Source organism: Megascapheus bottae, chromosome 14 (genome assembly GCF_031878675.1).
Source record: "Megascapheus bottae isolate mThoBot1 chromosome 14, mThoBot2.hap1, whole genome shotgun sequence".
NCBI classification, from domain to species: Eukaryota; Metazoa; Chordata; class Mammalia; order Rodentia; family Geomyidae; genus Megascapheus; species Megascapheus bottae.
Window position 1 is genome coordinate 53,886,049 of NC_143522.1, and position 19,361 is coordinate 53,905,409.

Consider the following 19,361-nt stretch of genomic DNA (forward strand, 5'->3'; position numbering starts at 1 on the left):
TGATACCCCTTATCATAGTTTTTGTCCCCATTTTCCTCCCCCACCCCTCCTAAATCTAAGGTTTTATTAAGGGAGAAGGCAGAAGCTGGTCTGGATGGGCTTTGGGTTCTTTTCTATGAAGTCTCCCTGCCATCCAACTCCTTCTTCAATACCGTCTTTTTTTTTTTGTCAGTCTTGGGGCTTGAACTCAGGGCCTGGGCACTTCTGCATATGGCCATATTGGCCCTGGGCCATCCCCTCCTCAATTCCTTCTTTCTGTCTTCAAACCAGTGGACAAGTACAAGCATGTGTAGTGCTTAGAGATAGTGGAACAAATTTTATCTAAACATCATTTTCAGAGGAAGGCTTCTTATGGCATTTCAACACAAAGTACACAAAATGTGCTAATTTTACTACTTTGTCATACACTGGCAAGTTTTTTTTTTTTTTTTGCCAGTCCTGGGGTTTGAGCTCAGGACCTGAGCTTTTTTTGGTGATTAACTGGAGATAAAAATCCACACAGACTTTCCTGCCAGGCTGGCTCCACACTGTGATCCTAAGATCTCAACCACCTGCATACATAGGATTTAGAGGCATGAGCCACTGGAGCTAGGCATCGCAGGCAGTTGTAATTAGGTTGTATTTCAACATAGGTAGAGAAAGCCTTATGTGGTAAGAGGTATGTCCTTTTGGCTCACCCCAAGTTGGTGGAGAAGTGACATAGGAGAAAGAGGAATGTAAGGCTTAAAGGAGGAAAGAAACTTACTATGTTTCCTAGACTGAGGGTGTTGAGGGACTTATCTGTCTTGGCAAAGAAATCCCCCCCCCCCATTTTTTGTCAGTTGTGGGACTTGAACTCTGGGCCTGGGCATTGCCTCTGAGCTCTTCGACTCAAAGCTACCACTCTACCCCTTGAACTATAACACCACGTCTGGTTTTCTGGTGGCTAATGGGTGATAAGAGTCTCATGGGCTTTTTAGTGCCTGGGCTAACTTTGAACCTCGACCCTCAGATCTCAGCCTTCTGAGTAGCTAGGATTACAGGTGTGAGTCATCAGCACTCAGTCTGACATCTGCTCTTCTTGGGGGAGCTCAACTCAGTCAATCCTAGCATGGCTGGAGTACAATTGCCATAGACTGTGTTTCTTCAAAATGTGTATGTTGAAACTCAATCCTGATAAAATGGTATTTTGAGAGGGGTTCTTGGAAGTGATTAGATCTGAGAGCAGAGCCCTGGTGAGTAGAACAAATATCCTTATAAAAGGGACCCTGGAGGAAGAAGATGGCACTGAAACAATAGGGACCCAGCCTAGCTCTCTCCCACAAAAAGAGAGAATGGGGGAATCCCACAAGCCCACTACCTTAAGAAACCCACAACTACCAATTCAAGAAGCAACGGAGAAGTACACAAACCGGAAAAGAAATCCAGATAAAGCTTATATCCAATGCTCTCAAAGAATCCGAAATGCAAGGACCCCTCCCCCACCCCTCCCCGCAGAGCCTCCCAGCCACAAAAATGGCAGCAGTGTGGTGGGCACCGGCAGAGACCAGAGGGGTGGAGAACGGCCCTCCAACACCACGGAGCAGCTCACAGCCAAACCCCGACAAGTAAGTAGGCCAGGGGGTTCTCCCAAAATCATCGGGAAAGCAGAGCTGGTGGCAAGTTACAGAACTTAAATCCAGACCCCCCTCTCACCCTGCCCAAGAAAGACTGGCAAGTATGGGGGGCAAGGAATTCAGAATCCTGTCCCTTCCCCCAACAGCCCCCTCCCCCAGGCCATTGACTGGAGACTGACAGGCAGGTGCTAATACCTGGCACGTGGGGGTGTGTGCGCATGCGTGCCTACGTCTGAGTGAGCCAGCACTTAGTGGGGCACCCTCCTGCTGGGAGCCTCTGGCAAGCCAGCACCAGGGGACCTCCCAACGGAGTCACAGAAAGACACAGCTAAAAGTGGCCCTGTACCCTCTGGCAGAAATCAGGGGTGCGCTCTGCCCTAGTACGGAAAAATAGAAAGAGCAGGATAGTAACTCCGAAACACAGCGGGGAACCAGAGGGAAGACCAGAATGGGCCGATCTCACACTCAGAACCAGAAAGGCACTACTTCCAGAGCACATGTCCTCAGCTGGGCCCCGCCCCTGGGAACAGGGCTGGCTAACTAGCGGTTGGGCTAGCTGAGACCTAGGTGCACAGCTGCACGCAGCCTTTGGGAACATGTGGGCACATCAGCAATGGCTGCACACTCAGACCCAGAATCCCGAGTATACCTCACCCTGCTCCAGTGGTGCTGAGCGTGGGCACAGCCAGCAACTATGTGTCTCCACTGGAAAGCAGTGGGCATGTCAGCAATAGCAGCTCACTCCTATTGGGAACTGAGAACACGCCCACCTAAGGGTGGAGAAAACATGCAACTGGGCCCTTCTGCTAGTCACCAGGTGTACAAGACAACCACAGCTGTGCTACCCAGCTGAGGTGCAAGCACACACTCAAAAAGCAAGTGCCATTCACCATTCCGAACAGACAAGTGTGCCAACAACAGCTCCCCCACCATACTGGGAATCCTCGGTGTGCCCCACCACAATGGAAGCAAAGGTGCACATCACCAGCTGGTCTCTGCTCCTGAGAACCTGGTAGATAAGCCCCAGCAGCCACTCTATGTAGCTGAATCCCAAACACTCACACGGAGTGTGTCAGTACGGGAAATCAGCTGTACACTCCTCCTGATCCCAGAAACACCAAAACGCAAGTCCACACCTGGACCCACCTACCTGAAGTCAGCAATGGAATTAATTGGGCTGAGAACCACACAGATACCCAGAGGAAACCACCAGCCCCAAACCAAGTAAAGACCGCCACCTATTGACCACAGAGCAAACCTACAACAATAGTTAGCAAGCCCTGAACTCCCAATGCAGAAATCACAGAGACAAAGCATGAAATTTATAAATAAGCAAAGTCCCATGCCAATCCCCAAAAGAAAAAAGAGTGAAGGAATGAGAGAGAAGACATCAGCCAAAGAAATGACACCTGAAGAGACAGGAGACATGACTCTGCTCAAGAAGATGATTCTGGATATGACGAAAGAGATTAAAGCAGAACTCCAAAAACAATTCCAGGAATATAAGCAGGCAATCACCAAGGAGTTCCTCAATTTAAAAAAAATAAGTGGAGACAAAAATAAAGTTTATACTTCCTTAGATGGAAAGATGAATACCCTAGAGCAGACGTGATGGGCTCAGTGTCCACAAGGCAAACTAAAATGGAAGCGCTAGGCAACAGATTGACTGAGTTAGAGAATAGGATATCAGGAACGAAAGGTAAAACACAAGAGCTTGAACAGAGAGTTATCTGAAGAAATCAGTCAGAATTCACCAAAGAGAAGCCCAGAAATTGGCAGATGCAGCCAAGAAATCTAATCTTTGTCTAATAGGAATTGATGAAGGGGAGGAGTTTCAAATGAATGCAACACTTATTCACCAAGATTATAGCAGAGAACTACCCTAATCTCAACAGGGAAAATCTCACTCCCATTATTCAAGCCTTCAGAACATGGAATAAGCAGGACCCTAGAAGGAACTCTCCCAGACACATCATAGTAAAAACATTAGACCTTGATAGTAAGGAGCTGACCCTTAATGCTGCAAAACAAAAAAAGAACTATACTGCAATGGAAAAAAAATAGAATTACTGCAGACCTCTCCACACAAACCCTAAGCGCAAGAAAAGCTTGCAAAAATATCATTCATGCCCTGAAGACCAACAACTGCCAACCCAGACTGATATATCCAGCGAAACTAGCATTTGAGCGAGAAATAAGAATATTTCATTCCAAAGAGAAGCTATATGAATTTATGCACACTAAATCAGCATTACAAACAATATTAAATAATCAAGAACAAAGAGCAGAACAGCAAGAACTCCCATCAAGAAGCAATCACCTATAAATCAGTAAGCACAAAGGGAAAAGAGAGAGAGAGAGAAAGAAACACAGAAGGAAAAATAAATAATGACAAAGGATGCTAACCACTTCTCCATAGTTTCCCTAAATGTGAACAGGCTGAACAATCCAATCAAAAGACACAGAGCAGCAGACTGGATTAAGAAACAAGACCCATCCATATGCTGTCTCCAAGAAACCCACCTCACTGCCAAAGACAGAAACAAAGTCCAAGTGAAAGGAGGGAAAATAATTTTCTACCCCAATGCACCGGGCCAAAAAAGCAGGAGTAGCATTCTTAATCTCTGACAAAATTAACTTCTTGGTAAAATCAGTACATAAAGGTAAAGATGGCCACAACATATTAGTAAAGGGGTCAATTCATAACCAGAATATTACAGTTATAAACATTTACTCCCCCAACCTGGGAGCACCTAAGTATGTCAAGCAAACTCTCTTAGAGTTACAGGACAAGCTAGACTCAAATACAGCCATAGTGGGGGAGACTTCAATATGCCACTCTCAACGAAAGACAGATCATCTCAGCAAAAGATAAAGACACCTCTGAGTTAGATGGCACCATATCCCAGCTGGGCTTAAAACATATACACAGAGTCTTCCACCCAACAGCAAAACTTCATACATTTTTCTCAGCAGCCCATAGAACCTGGCAGCACGGGCAGCGAGGAGGCCTCACATCGGTGGCACCTGCTGGCAGGGACAAGAAGGTCATGGTGACGAAAGTTTTGGGAACAGTCAAATGGTTCATCAACAGGAATGACACCAAGGAAGATGTATTTGTACACCAGACTGCCGGAAAGAAGAATAACCTGGGAAGGACCTTCGCAGTGTAGGAGATGGAGAGACTGTGGAGTTTGGGGTTGTTGAAGGAGAAAAGGGCACAGAGGCAGCAGATGTTACAGGTCCTGCTGGAGTTCCAGCTCAAGGCTGGTAATATGCAGCAGGCTGTAACCATGAGAGACGCTGTCCACGTTGTCAGGGTGAGGTGATGGTGCTGACAAACAGGGTGCAGAAGAACAAGGTAGACCAGTGAGACAGAACATGTATGGGGCTCCTCAGAGGCCCTCCTCACCAAAGACAGCCTAGAGAGGATGGACATGAAGAGGATAAGGGAAATTAAGGCGATGAGACCCAAGGTCAAGCTACCTCAACTTCAGTTACCTACGCAGACACCCAGAGAACCCTAAACCATAAGATGGCAGAGACAAAAGCAGCCAATCCACCAGCTGAGAATTCGTCTGATCCCGAGGCTGAGCGGGGCTGAGTCGATGCCGGCCGTCCATCTTTACCCTCATCCAGTTTAGTCATCCAACAAGAAGAAATGAATATGAAATTCCAGCAAGAAGAAATGAACAAAGGATTGGAGCTGAAGACCTTAAGTGCTTGCTTTTTGCCAGTTGACCAGATAAAACTAGAGCTATCTGCATTATCTATGCAGCATAGGGCTTTTATTATTTTTATCTAAAGACATCTCTTTTTGGTGATGGCAAACATGTTTTGTGTTTCTTTTTTTTTTGTATTTTTAAAAGCCTGGTTTTTCTCAGTATACCTTTAAAGGTTTTTAAATTGTTTCATATCTGGTCAAGTTGAGATTTTTAAGAACTTTATTTTTAATTTGTAATAAAAGTTTACAACTTGATTTTTTTCAAAAAAAAGTCAACAAACTGTAAGCACCTGTTAATAAAGGCTTAAAAAAAGACAGAAGAAGCTCATGTAAATAACATAAAGAAGAAATTGAAGCACCTAGAGGAAGAAAGTTAGCTCTAAAATAACTAGGACAGAAATAACAAAAATAAAATCGGAAATATCAGAGATTGAAATTAGATATACCATACATAAAATCAATAAATCAAAAAGTTGGTTCTTTGAAAGAATTAACAAAATCATCCCTGGCAAGATTAATCAAGAAAAAGAGAGGGGAGACTTAAATAAACAAGATTAGAGATCCTATAGAAATAATCTCTTCTGACATTCAAGAAATTCAGTCCATTATGAATAAGTACTTCCAGGGCCTATATTCAAAGAAACAGCAAAATTTAATAGAAATGGATTTTTAAAATAAACATAAGCTACCCACATTGAACCAAGAAGAGATAAGTCAACTGAACAAACTGATTTCATACAACGAAATAGTGGAAGCAATCAGGGAAATGCCAACCAAAAAGAGCCCAGGTCTAGATGGTTTCACTGAGGAATTCTACCAAGACTTTTAAAGATGAATTAATACCTATACTCATGAAACTCTTCTAAGAGAAGCAGAAGAAGCCATACCAAACTCATTTTATGAAGCTAATATCATACTCATCCTCCAAACCAGCGAAAGACCCAACAAAAAAGAGAACTACAGACCTTTCTGATGAACACAGATGCAAAGCTCCTCCATAAAATACTAGCTAACAGAATGCAGAAACAAATTTAAAAAATTATACACTACGATCAAGTAGGCTTCATCCCACAGATGCAAGGCTGGGTTGACGTTCACAAATCAATTAATGTAATACATCATATCAACAGAGCTAAGGTTAAGAATCATATGATAATTTCTCTGGACACTGAGAAGGCATTTGACAAAATACAGCATCCATTCATGATGAAAAAACACTAGAAAAAATAGGAACAGGAAGTACATTCCTTAAAATAATTAAAGCCATATATAACAAACCTACAGGCAGTATCATATTAAATGGAGAAAGACTAGAACCATTTACCTTTAAATCAGGAACCAGACAGGGATGCCCACTCTCTCCACTTCTCTTCAGTATAGTGCTGGAACCCTTAGCCATAGCAATAAGGCAAGAGAAGGACATCAAAGGGATCCACATAGGGAAAAAAGAAATTAAACTATCTCTATTCACAGATGACATGATCCTTTACCTGAATGACCCAATAAACTTCACTCCCAAATTCCTAGAATTAATAAACCACTTTAGCAGTGTGGCAGGATACAAAATTTACCTGCAAAACACAGATAGAAAATCCAGAAATAAAACCACATACCTATAGTCAATTTATATTCAACAAAGGAGCCAGAGATATACAGTGGAACAAACACAGCCTATTCAATTATTGGTGCTGGCAAAACTGGAAAACTGGGCAGCGATATGCAGTACACTAAAAATTGATCTCAGCCTATAGCCATGAACAAGCATTAACTCAAAATGGATCAAAGATCTCAATATCAGACCTGAAACCCTGCAACTGCTACATGATAGAGTAGGAGAGAGACTGGAACTCATAGGCACAGGCAAAAACTTCCTGAACAGAGTCCCAGGGTCACAACAGATTGGAGAGAGACTCAACAAATGGGACTACCTAAAAATAAAAAGTTTCTGCACAGATAAAAGCATAGCTACTAAAGTAGAAAGACAGTCAACCAACTGGGAAAAGCTATTCACCAATAATACATCTGACAAATGCTTAATATCCAGTATCTACAGAGAACTCAAGAAATTAATCTCCCCAAACCCAACAAACTAATCACTAAATGGACAAGGGAACTAAAGAGAGACTTATCAAAAGAAGAGGTCAAAATGGCAGAAAAGCATATGAGAAAATGCTCATCATCCATGGTCATAAAGGAAATGCAAATAAAAACAACCCTAAGATACCACCTTACCCCAATTAGAATTGCCAACATTCTGAACTCAGACAACAAACAAATGTTGGTGGGGTTGTGGAGAAAAAATAACCCTACTGCACGGCTGGTGGGAATGTAAAGTAGTACAGCCACTCTGGAAAGCAGTTTGGAGGTTTCTTAAAGAACTGAAAATAGACCTTCCCTACGATTCTGCCATACCACTCCTGAGCATCTATCCTGAACATCATAATCCAGGATATGACAGCTGCTCAGCTATGTTCATCTCTGCACTATTCACAATAGCCAAGTGATGGAAACAATCCAGATGCCCTACTGCAGATGAATGGATACAATATATATATATATATCCAACAGATAAGATAAAATAATGACATTCGCTGGGAAGTAGATGAGACTAGAGCAAATCATGTTGAGTGAGATAAGCCAAGACCAAAGGATATTAGATCCAAATAGTACAAGAGCGATGACATTGACATAAAAATCTATAATGGGCTGGGCATGGTGGCTCATGCCTATAATCCTAGCTGAGATCTGAGGATCAAGATTCAAAGCCAGTCCAGGCACAAAAATGCTTGAGACTCTTATCTCCAATTAACCTCTCGAAAATGGGAAGTGGCGTTTGACTCAAGGGTAGGATGGTAGCCTTGAGCCGAAGAGCTCAGGGACAGTGCTCAGGCCAAGTTCAAGCTCCATGACCCACAAAAAACTATAATGGAATAGATACTCTATAGACATAATGTAATATTTTATAGATTGGTATATATATCTATGACATACAAACCCTCAGATTAGTTTTAATTATGTTCTAAAATCTATGTACCAGTAATTGCATATAGTGATTCCCTTCTTGAATACTTGTCTGTTAAACATGACATTTGAACTATGATGTAAAAATCAGTGTTAATAAAATCTTTCCAAAAAGTAAAAAAGTAACCCTAGAAAATTCCCTAGATCTTTGTATCAGGTGAGGACATAACAGGAGGATAGCTACCTGTGAATCAGGAAGCAGAACCTTACCAGACTCGAAATCTACCAGTGCCTTGACCTTCAGCTTCCCTCTCTCCAGAGCTTGGAGAAAAAAAATATCTGTTGTTTATAAGCCACCCAGAATGCAGAATTTTGCTATAGCAGTTCAAACAGTCTAAGATAATATACCCAATGTTGTTAAATGAACAAATATTTACACTCTAGAGGGGACATTTATTTATTTTATTTTATTTTTTGTTGTCAGGGTAATGTATGAGGGGTTACAGTTACACTCATCAGGTAGTAGGTGCATTACTTGTCACACATTGATACCCCTTCTCATATTTTTGTCCCCATTTCCCTCCCCCATCCTCTCCTAATCATCTTTTTTTCCCCCCTTCCCTTTCCTATTTCAAATAAACAAACGTATATACAATATGCCAGGTAACAAAGTCAGATACAGTAACAATATGAGATTTATCAAAAGACAAAGAGAAGAGAGAAATAATATAGCACATTAAGAACAATAATAAAGCTCTTGTTTCCATATTCTGGAGATCCTTTCATTTAGTCTCATCCTATATGAGCTTATGTACCTAGGTTTTGAGCTATTGTAATCCTCTGCTAGGAGAGCCCTAGATGTGTACTAATTATTACAAATGAGGGAAACCATTGAGCCTATGTTCTTTTTAGTCTGGCTTACTTCACTTAGTATGTTTTTTTCCCCCAAATCTTTCCATTTCCTTACAAATGGGGCTATGTCATTCTTTCTGATGGCTGCATAGAATTCCTAGAGCGGACATTTATGAAGGCTCTGCTAACCCTTTGGAGCTGGTCTGTGCCCCAGAGAAAGTCAGTCACAGGGGCAGGTAGGGCAGGGGGTGGGGGAGGAGGGAGGTCTCACTCGAATCCTGTGGTTTGTAGCGTCTCATTACTCTCTTTATCCAGGTCAGGAAGCTTGAAATCTTGGTGAAGACTTCTGGAGGAGTCCCACTCTGTTTTCCATAGGAGACAATGCCCTGGGCCACATTGTTACATACCAGGGGCCCACCAGAATCCCCCTGTGGGCAGAGAAGGGAAAGGACACTGAGCTAGGCCTCCCTGTTCCTGCTGCCATAACCCTGGCTCTCAGAGAAGATAGGGGAGGATGCCTTCTGATGCTGGCCTAGGGGAGAGAGGGAGGTGGCAGAGGGTTGGAGTCAAGCCTCTGGATCTTTCAGCTGGCTGATGTTACTGTCTACAGCTCGATCAGGAAAATACTTCATACATAGGGGAGAAATACCTGAAATCAATCAATTAGCCTCTCCCCTTCCCTTCTCTCTCTCTCTCCTATCTGAGTTATGGCTCTTTCTCCCATTCCTCTAGAGATTGGACTGATGGAGGGCGGGGAGGGGAGGATACATACCCACCCTGCCTTGCTCAGGCCCTGAATCTGAGGCTGTGGAGACAGAGTCTGTTTTTACTGCCCAGTCCTCTTTGTCCCGGGAGATACCTGCAGATGTCTGAGCCCTTACCTTGAAAGCAGACTTTCTCTCCCTTGGGTTTCCCACACAAATCTGCGTCCGGCAGGTATAGTTTTGAAAACGACTGCTGCATTCCCGATTCCTCTGCACTCTTAGCGTCACCTCCTGGAGGACGTCTGTCCGCTGGCTTGGACCAACCCTGCCCCACCCAGCCACTGTGCACAGGGTCCCAGGCCTCAGATTCTTTTTAGCCTGAGGCAGCGACACTGGTCTCACGGCTCTATTCCGCCTGACTCTCTTTTCCAGCTGTGAGGAAGAGTGTAGACATTTCTGATCAGTTTGTGATTATAGTATCCACCCCAATCCACCACCACTACCCCAGAGTCCTGCCTTTGCTTCCCCCACAGTCTGAGGACACAGTAAAACTATATTGAGACTGGCAGGTGGTACCTGTAGTAACATGATGTCATTCTGGATGGTCTGCTGACTATAATCAGGGTGGCGAATGGCTCTGCGCACAGTGATGTGTTGCTGGGTCCTCTCCTGCCTCTGGATGTTGTGGCCACCCAGGGTGACATTTATAGAGCTACAAAGGAAAAGCTGGCATGGAGATAGGTGTGAACAGCAAGGAGCTTTACAGCCTGACACCAGGCAAGATGGAGAGAGTGGAGACAGTGGGAGAGCCTGGGTGCTGAATTCTGCCCTTGGTTTCTCAGTAGCCCCCACTGAGGATGTGAAGGTTGCCTATTTCAGATTCAGTTGCAAGTATAGTTTAATTCATATTTTAAGCCTTCCATCTCCTTCTTCCCTTCTCTATTGACTCTGGCCTGTGACCTTCCTGTTTCCATTCCTACCATCACTGCAACATTAGCTTCAGATGCTTCGCTGACATCTTCAAATTACTGGTTTCCTAAGAAACCTCTGGATTCCTCACCTTCCCCAGCAATGAGCTGCTGTCATCACAAAGTCGTCTCGGACCAGGAATCCCCCACAAAGGCTCCGACCTTCTGGATTCTGGATGTGAAGAAATGCCATGTAGGGATGGGAGTGGGGCCGGGCCTCTCGGCCTCCAATGATCTTACCTGGAATGAAATGTTTCATCCTCATCACTACACTTGAGATTCTGCAGTGCGGTTCTACATTGGTGGCTTTAGAGAGGTTGGAAGTGGAGAAGGGCGGGAGAGACAAGGAAGGAGGGGAAAGAGCTGTTGGCAAAGATTGATGGAGTTCTACAGGGAACCCAATGCTAGGCAAAGGCTCAACGGCTCTTCAGGAATCACTGCTGATTTGAAGGCAGACCCAGATATTAGCATGCTCCCTCTTCCATAAAGGAGAGAAGAAAGCTTGCTTAGCCTCAGGTGTTGAGGAAAGAGATTCTGCTGTAGGAATAAACTGTTCTTGGACTTCCTGTGATTTTTTTCCCCTCCGGAACCTTCCCTCACACAACCTTCTGAATCCAACTCGCAAGCAGCACAGGACTGATGTCTAGAAGGGTCTAGGCATGAGCTGGAAGGACTATTATTGTTGCATCCTTAGTTTACCCTGATTACATGGGCTACAGAAGGAATTCATATAGCCCCAATAAAGAGTAGTTTAGTAGGTTCCAGGGCCAATTCCAAGCCTTTTTATGTACACTAATGAATTTAATTCTCATAGATTATATGAGTTTGGTATCTGTAGCATTGTCATTTCATGCAGTCAAACCAGGAGTTCAAATCACTTGCCCGATGGATGGTATAAAATTAGGATGTGCCAAATGAGCAGCTCGAGAATATATGGGGTGGGCTCAGGCCTTTGAGATGGGGGTTGGTCACTTACCTGCTTCAGCCCAAGGAGGTAGGATAAGGGCCAAGAAAAGCAAGAGAGGCTGCATCCTCCTGGAAACGCTGCCCAGTCAGTTGCTGCTTATGCCTGCTCCTGCCAGACTTTTATCCCCTCAGAGAGGAAGGAAGATGTAGGAAGAGGGCTTCAAAATTCACAGTCCTTTTTTCCTGCTCTTGTGACTAGGTTTCACCATCCAGGACTGCCCAGGAGGTTTAGCCACTAACTGCCAGTGATCTGTCAGTGAGGAAAGAGTCAACGTTGCCATCCCTTCCCTCCCCTCCCCAGCTGTGAAGTCAGCATCCAGCAGAAATGAGACCCAAGGTAACAGGAGGGGGCCTTTGAGCAATGTGTCCCAGAACCATCAATGAATTCAAATTTATAGTACCCCCAAAAGAACATGAAAGCTGGCCTCTGCCTGTCTCCTCCACTTATGTCCCTCTGGGAAAACTCTGGTCCTTTGGAATTTCAGGGCTTCTTCGAATGGATGGAAATTTCCTGGTCTAATGGATATAAGAGAGATGCTATTTGTTTGCTGTGTTCACCCTTAGGTTTGAGGTCATCTTGCTGAGATTCCTATCATTCCCACTTTTTCTTTTTAGAAGTCAGCAGGACCCTTATGAATAGGTAGAGTAGCTAGGTTGGAGTAAGAAAAGAGGAGAATGAAACTCTGATACTTAATAGTTATTTTCTCAGGTTACTTGAATTAGTCTGTGAAAATTATGACACATTGAAGATTTCTACTTGCTGGTTCCTGGGCCAGATGAAAGTCTGTGTTCCTATAAGGTCCCTTACAAACAGATCAAAAAATGGGGCCCGATTTGGTTGAGCATTCTATTTCACTGGTAGCATAAGCAACAATCTAGTTTTCATCCTATATTCCAAAGGACAATGGCTTCAGAAGAGAGGGGCATTTGTCATTGGCAGACATTCCTGCCATCACACAGCACGTCATCAAGTACACTTGAAAATGTTTAGGAGAGTCTGTATCTCCTGGGGAAATCACCATCCTTCTGTATTATTTCTATATAAAAAGTAAAATTGGCTGGGCACAGTGGCTCACGCCTGTAATCTTAGCAACTCAGGAGGCTGAGATAAGAGGATCAAGATTCAAAACTAGTTGGGGCACAAAAGACCATGAGACTCTTATCTCCAATTAACCTCTAAAAAATGGAAAGTGGGACTTGGCTCAAGGGTAGGGCAGTAGCCTTGAGCTGAAGAGCTCAGGGACAGTGCCCAGGCTGAGTTCAAGCCCCATGACCCACAAAATAAATAAATAAATAAAGTAAAATTGAAGATGAACACAATTTCTATCTTTTATGCAAAATGATAGGCCCATGTGGAAATACTATGCAAACTAAGGACCCTCTCTTCCCCTTGAAAAAGTTTTCAGTTACTTTTAGAGCTATACAATCGCAACCTTCCTCTCTCTCCCTCCCCACTTCTTTTCTGGCCTTAGGGTTTGAACTCTGGGCCAAGGTGCTGTCCCGTAAGCCCACGGTGCTTTTTGGTTCAAGGCTAGTGCTCTACCACTTGAGCCACAGCTCCATCTCTGGCTTTTTGGTGGGTAATTGAAGATAAGGGTTTCACAGTTTTTCTTGCCTGGTCTGGTTTTGAACTGTGATCCTCAGATCCCACCCTCCTGATAACTAGGATTACAAGTGTGAGCCACTGGCACATTTGAATAAAATTTCTTTTTATATCTCAAAAGGAATGTGAAGAAAAAGAGAAAGCAGTGTAATAATTTTGTTAAAGTCTGAGAATTTGTGGTGATTTTAATGGAATGGGTTTTCTAACTTTTCAAAAAAAATTAGTTTTTTTAACATTAGTTAAAACATTAGTTTTAAAAGCATTAGTTTAACTCCAATAAACCACTGAAAAACCAAAAATGGAGATGTGGCTCAAGTGGTCCCTTCCCTGTGGTTCCACTGTTATACATAAACACTCTTCTCCACTGTCTGCTCTTGTCTGCACATTTGCCTTCTCTAATGATGGAGGAACTCTTAGCTCATTGATTCTGAAGGACAGTTAAAAATGATTCGCATTTCATGTGTCCTTTCTCCTTTTCCAGCCACAGGTAAAGGACAGGTGAAACAGAAGTAGATGTGAGGGAGAACGATGAAAGATAACACCGATCAAGAGGCATTGAAATCCTTTTGTGCAACTACTTAAAGAAAATTGAAATTGAAAAGGCATTTTAAATTATAGAACTCTTTACTCAAAGCAAATACAACATTTAATTGAATCTGCATGTAACTGGGAAAAATACTATTTTTATTTAGCTTTGGCATTTTCTTTCTTTCTTTTTTTCCCTCCAGTGATGGAACATCTAACATGTGTTAGATGTAGGGAGGTTTTGTTTTTATCAGCTCCCAAGCAGAAACTTTGTAACACCCACTACTCTTCACTTGTACAAGCACAGGGTAGTTAAGAGATTTTGTTATAGCATGATTTATGCCCAAGATGGAGAAGAACACACCTTAGAGAGTCACATGATGCCAAAGAAAGACAGAATCTCACGACAGTATGTGTTGTTTATACTTAGAGAGAAAGGCATTGACCTAGAGCTGCAACTTATGATCAACCATTATTCAGTACCCCAAGTGACAGGACCCAGAAGCTAGGCTTGCTGAAAATGCTTGGTAAGGTGAGCCCAATACAGAAGCATAATTAAGTAGCACAAAGTCACAGACTCTGCCTGGTATCTCCAATCTGAGAGCATCTATAGATGAGACAGCCAGGTAGATACTATAGATGTAGCAGTAACTATGATAGCATTTCTCCATTTCTTCAGTCTCCCTTGATTCTAGTTTGATTCTGTAAAGGCAGAAGTTGCAGGAGTGACAGGGATTAAGTTTCAGAACCATCCAAATAGTTATATCTGTTATAATTTGAATCAGTACAATGCCATTCATGTACACAAATCAAAAAGGTTGCTCTAGTTACCTCCCTCCTTATCCTTAGGTGACAAGGATGTTCTAATGGCTGGCTAGCAACTTCTCATTAAAGACTAGATGATTAGAGTCATTTCTAAATCTCAGACACATTTTCAAGTGTCTTCAGGAACTATTTATTAGCAATAACCATAAATTAATATTTGAATACTTCGTTGTCACGAGATGTCCACATAGCTCCAGGGCTTTGTGGACCAATCTGGAGGATGACAGAGCTAAAAAAACGTATAAAGTTTTCACTGTCTCAGTTTTGTTTGAAATCTTTATCGTATTCACTTTATAACCCAAGGCATGGCACTTAGTAACTGCTCGATGACTGTTTACTAATCGTTGTAAAAAAAGAGATGGATTTTCTAGTTATTCTGCCCCTTTGAACTGATCCAGACAAAGCGATTAGCCAGGAGTTTTAGCCTAGGGACCAGCAGGGGGATGAGGCTTCAGCCTGAGGGTCAGGATACCTAGTGACCAGATATGCAGATATCTAGGGGACCCTATGGGGTGCACTATGCTGCCTGTGAGGTGCAATGGCCCTGCTGAAGTGCAGAGCAGGTTAAGGGCTCTGGAGAGAGACCCCGATAGTCCCACCCTCCACGGTCTCAAGAGCATAACCTTGTTCTTGTGAGGTTCCTCTCAAGACAGGTTATAAGCAGGGCTACTACCCCAGTGGTGTGGGCCTAATGGGACTGCTTCGGGCTTTGAGGTTTTAGAAAGGGAGTAGGTGGAAGGGACTGGTTCATATCGCATGGTCTGGAGGAGACGGGAGTTGATAGACTCTAAACTCTTAAGTAGGTATGGAGAAGAAAGGATGATGGGAAGCTAGATATCAAGTATGCCCCCCCCCGTCCCCATCTCTGAGGAAGACAGGAAAGGAAACTAATTCCAGATGAGAAAAGGAGCTATTCAATGAATCCTTCCCAACTTTTGTCAGACATTAGAAAGACCTTCTCAGTGTAGCTCATCCCCAGCTCAGTGGGGTCTCAGCAGTGACCTCAGCCATGTCTCCTTGACCTCCAGGACTGCTGGTATTAGTCCCTTTTCCACCGGTTACAGTAGGAGCTCCCTAGAAACAGCTCTTCAAGCTTGCTCTTTGTATTATTTCTCAACACCAATGAGAAGACAGAGCAGGGGAGAAGGGGCTGGGCCATAGCTTTGCATAGGGCTTTGGAAAGACGTGGAAGAGTGAAGGAAGAGGGGAAAACAGAAAACAGAATCGTGCCATTGGCCTGTTGTTGGCAGAGTTGGTTCCTGTGAATGAAGGTTAATTAATAGGAGACCGGCTTTCACATTGAACAAAGAGATGTTTATTTAGTTACTGGCACCTTCCCATGTACAATCGCAGCTTCAGCTCCAAGGAAGATAGTCAGTTATGTGTGTGTGTGTGTGTGTGTGTGTGTGTGTGTGTGTGTGTGTGTGTACTAGTTTGCCTCTTGTGGTTAGTAGCGTTTCTTCATGGTTGTCTTTATCCACTGCAGGAATTTGGAGACCTTGGTGAAGACTCGTGGAGGTGATCCATCGTGTCGTCCATAGGAGACAATACCTTGGGCTACATTATTACACACAAGGGGACCCCCAGAATCTCCCTGTGAAGCCAGAAGGAAGGTGACTGAGTTTTTGATCCTCTGTCTTTGTCCTCCATGCCATGTAGGCCCCTAAGAGGGTACCCCAAGTGTTCCATGAGAGATGAATGTCCAAATAACTGCCTGACTATAGGCCCTTGCAGGCCCTAAGCTGCTCTGTTCAGACCATGGACTCTGTTGCTGGTTCAGGTCACCCTGGGTTGCCTCTGTCATCTCCCCCCAGGTCTACAATTCTCTTCCAATGAATCTGTGAGGCACACTGGTTCCAGGGTACTGTTTAAGGACAGGGAAGCAGGTGAGTGGAGCCGACACCCAGCGTGGAGGACGGGCCAACTGACCAAAGGGAAGTGCTAGTTCTGGAAAACCACGTGACTGTAATTACCTCAAACTCAAGGATGTAGGCTTGGAAAGCCTGTGCTCTGAGACTGAGCACAGTGCTGCAAACTCCTGCCTCCATGGGGCAGTGTTCACAGGGGTCACTTGGTAAGAATGCGGAGATCCTTGTTATTTCCCAGAGAAAATGCTCCTCTTGACCCAGGGAGAAATCACAGACTGATAGGATAAGGAGCTCTCTGTTTGGGTCTCCAGGTTCTGGGTCTTCCCCAAATCCACCCTGTCTTCTCATATCCTGAAGAGATGGGTGTACAATCTTACCCTAAAGGAAGACCTTTTCATCTTTGGGTCTCCCACGCAGATCTCAACGACATGTTTGTAATAACCTTCGAAGCGGGAATTACACTCCTGGTCTTCCTGCACTGTCAGCTTCACCTCCTGCAGTGTATTTGGGTAATCTTCCTCTAAGGTCATCTGTCCCCAGCCAGCCACATAGCACACCTGTCCTGGCTTTGCCTGGGACTTGTTCTTGGGCAGCCTGATCAGATTCACAGCTGTAGTCTTCTTGGCTTTTCTCTGCAGCTGATGGGAGAGAAGCAAGAGAGTCCAGCTGAACCAGTGGCTTTCTGGATCCAGCTGATCATGTTGCTCAGTATGGAAATGAGGGATGGGGAGGGTCCTGGATGGAGAGGCTTATCCCCTGGTAGGAGAAAGAAGCAGCAAGGAGGTGTGCCTTACCTGTAATAACATGATGTCGTTGGAGTGGTCCCTACGGTTATAATCTGGGTGGGGGAAGGCTTTTCTCACAGGGATGACCTGCTGGGTCTTCTCTAATTTCTTGATGTTGTGGGCACCAAGGGTGACGTTTATTGAGCTTCATGGAGAGCACAGTGTGGTTAGGGAATGGGGATCAGAGGAGACAGCCCATGAAGAGGAGGCTGTAGCTAGGTAGGGTGGGCGGAGGCTGAGGGGAAACCCAGGAGACAGGAGTGACTGAGCTCTTCTGCTGCTTCTTAGCTGTTGAGGTAGCTTTCTGGAGCCATCAGTAACTGTACTACAGGGTAACACTTGCAACCGCTTTAATTTGCAGTGTATTGCCAATCTAGCTCTAAATACCATAGGCTTGGCTTTTCAGAGATGCCTCCAGTACCATGTTGCCTCTGTTTCCCAGGTGGCTTGGCTTAGTCCTCTCTTTTTCTGCATATGGCTTTCCAGAAGCCCAGGGAGTTTACTGGGAAGGAGGTGGGGTCTCGAGGAGTGTTTACAGGAGGATCTGGCTTGTCTCCTTACCTCCCATAACAGTGAGCAGCTGTCATCACGAAGTCCTCTCGTATGAGGAAGCCACCACACTTCTTCAAATCAACCCCATTGGAGATGCGAAGATAGGCCATGTAAGGGCGAGAGTGGGGCTTGGCCTCATGTCCCCCGATGATCTCCTCTGAAGGAAAAGTGTGTCTCATTACATGTACTCCTGACTTCATTTTGATGGCCCAGACCTGCTGATCTTTTTGGGAAGAAGCTGAGATGACCTGGAATTGGGAAGAGGTTAGACAAGAGGCTTCACGTTCCTCCTTGGAACAAAATCTTTTCTTCCAGGCATAGTTGCAAGTGAGCATGACTCTCCAATCCCAAGGACTCCTTGTGAATCTCTCCTGCTCTTCTGTTCTCAACGAGTTTTCTAAGATCCCCCACAGGCACCCTCAGTCCTGCAATGTCTAAGACAGCACTTCTTTCTAGTGCCAGGACTTCCAATTTAAATACAGATGTTATGATATCCTATTTCCTAGGGCTTAGCATGCAGTGAGTACCCAGTGTTTGCTGGCTTTATTGCGGGAGGGCTCCCTGCCATCTGTGGATCAGATTGGGCAGTGCGGATGGGATTCTGAAATGCAGAGAAGTGGGATTCTCACGTGGCAAGTCTGGTAGAGAGGACTAGGAAGAAGAATGGAGTTCAGGAAAAAGGATGAGTTGCTTGGAACCGAGCAAAGGCAAAAAAAACCCCAGTGACCCAATCTGGGGTCCCTGAACTCTGTGGCTGCCTGTGAAGTGGTGAAGGAAGCAATCAATCACCTCATCCCACATGCAGAAGCCATACCCACTCTCTCCTCCCAGCAGGTTTTCCTACTTCCTCCTTCCAGATTCCCACCACCCTCTGTCATTCTCTCCTAGAAATAGCTTGCTTTCAAGGTGACATTTGCGGGTCTTAGGGAGGGCTAGCATCACTGGCTCTTCTTGGTATCCTTCTTCCATTCTTGCTGATAGATCATACAGTGTCATACTGGGTGTTCCTTCATGCAAGAGGCATGAGAACTCGGTGCCTGTTGTGCAGATGGCATTGTGCATCTGAGAATGGGGGGGTCACTCACCTGTCTTTGCTCTGAGGGGCAGACAGAAGGCCAACAGGATGAGCAGCAACTGCATCTTGCCAGGAAGGTTGCTCAGATCAGAGCTTCTGAAACTTCATCAGGCACTTGCTCCCTTTTATCCTCCAGGAGAGGAAGGAGGTGGAGTAGGCTCAGAGACTATGTGTTTTCCTGTGATTCATTATAGAAAGTTTTCTGTGAATGCTCTCCCCACCCCCACCCCATCTTGCCTTTGCCTGATGATGTCTTTCTGAGTGGTTGTGTGAGAATCACACAGTGACCACATCAGTACCCATAGCTGATGATTCAGGGAAACCACCTGTCCCTGCTCAGGTAGTAATGCAAACCTAT

At 44.5% G+C, this 19,361-nt stretch overlaps 2 protein-coding genes and 1 pseudogene across 2 annotated transcripts; 1 reads left to right on the forward strand and 2 right to left on the reverse strand.

Moving 5' to 3' along the window:
• The first annotated feature begins 1,443 nt into the window (after positions 1-1,443).
• On the forward strand, positions 1,444-5,199 carry LOC150055360 (Y-box-binding protein 1 pseudogene; annotated as a pseudogene).
• Positions 5,200-9,356: 4,157 nt separating this feature from the next.
• On the reverse strand, positions 9,357-11,835 carry LOC150055361 (cathepsin G-like). Its single transcript, XM_090344179.1, has 5 exons — positions 11,781-11,835; positions 10,897-11,044; positions 10,413-10,548; positions 10,014-10,268; positions 9,357-9,560 (listed from the first exon to the last, which is right to left on the reverse strand). The coding sequence occupies exons 1-5, from the start codon at positions 11,833-11,835 to the stop codon at positions 9,357-9,359; spliced, it is 798 nt and encodes a 265-aa protein (XP_090200305.1).
• Positions 11,836-16,029: 4,194 nt separating this feature from the next.
• On the reverse strand, positions 16,030-19,123 carry LOC150055362 (granzyme B-like). The gene is made up of 5 exons (XM_090345495.1): positions 19,014-19,123; positions 17,938-18,085; positions 17,386-17,521; positions 16,969-17,229; positions 16,030-16,317 (listed from the first exon to the last, which is right to left on the reverse strand). Exons 1-5 carry the CDS (start codon positions 19,066-19,068, stop codon positions 16,171-16,173), a joined length of 747 nt encoding a protein of 248 aa, XP_090201621.1. The 5' UTR covers positions 19,069-19,123; the 3' UTR covers positions 16,030-16,170.
• Positions 19,124-19,361: the final 238 nt, after the last annotated feature.

What these genes read in the sequence shown, in the direction of transcription:
- LOC150055362 (XM_090345495.1), bottom strand. Translation starts at nt 19,068, where the DNA reads ATGCAGTTGCTGCTCATCCTGTTGGCCTTCTGTCTGCCCCTCAGAGCA. An exon ending in GCCCCTCAGAGCAAAGACAG is followed by an intron (nt 18,086 to 19,013) that starts GTGAGTGACCCC and finishes CTTTTCCTTCAG; the next exon opens with AGGAGATCATCGGGGGACAT. An exon ending in TGAAAAGGTCTTCCTTTAGG is followed by an intron (nt 16,318 to 16,968) that starts GTAAGATTGTAC and finishes CTGGCTTCACAG; the next exon opens with GGAGATTCTGGGGGTCCCCT.
- LOC150055361 (XM_090344179.1), bottom strand. Translation starts at nt 11,835, where the DNA reads ATGCAGCCTCTCTTGCTTTTCTTGGCCCTTATCCTACCTCCTTGGGCT. An exon ending in ACCTCCTTGGGCTGAAGCAG is followed by an intron (nt 11,045 to 11,780) that starts GTAAGTGACCAA and finishes ATTTCATTCCAG; the next exon opens with GTAAGATCATTGGAGGCCGA. An exon ending in AGAGAAAGTCTGCTTTCAAG is followed by an intron (nt 9,561 to 10,013) that starts GTAAGGGCTCAG and finishes CTCTGCCCACAG; the next exon opens with GGGGATTCTGGTGGGCCCCT.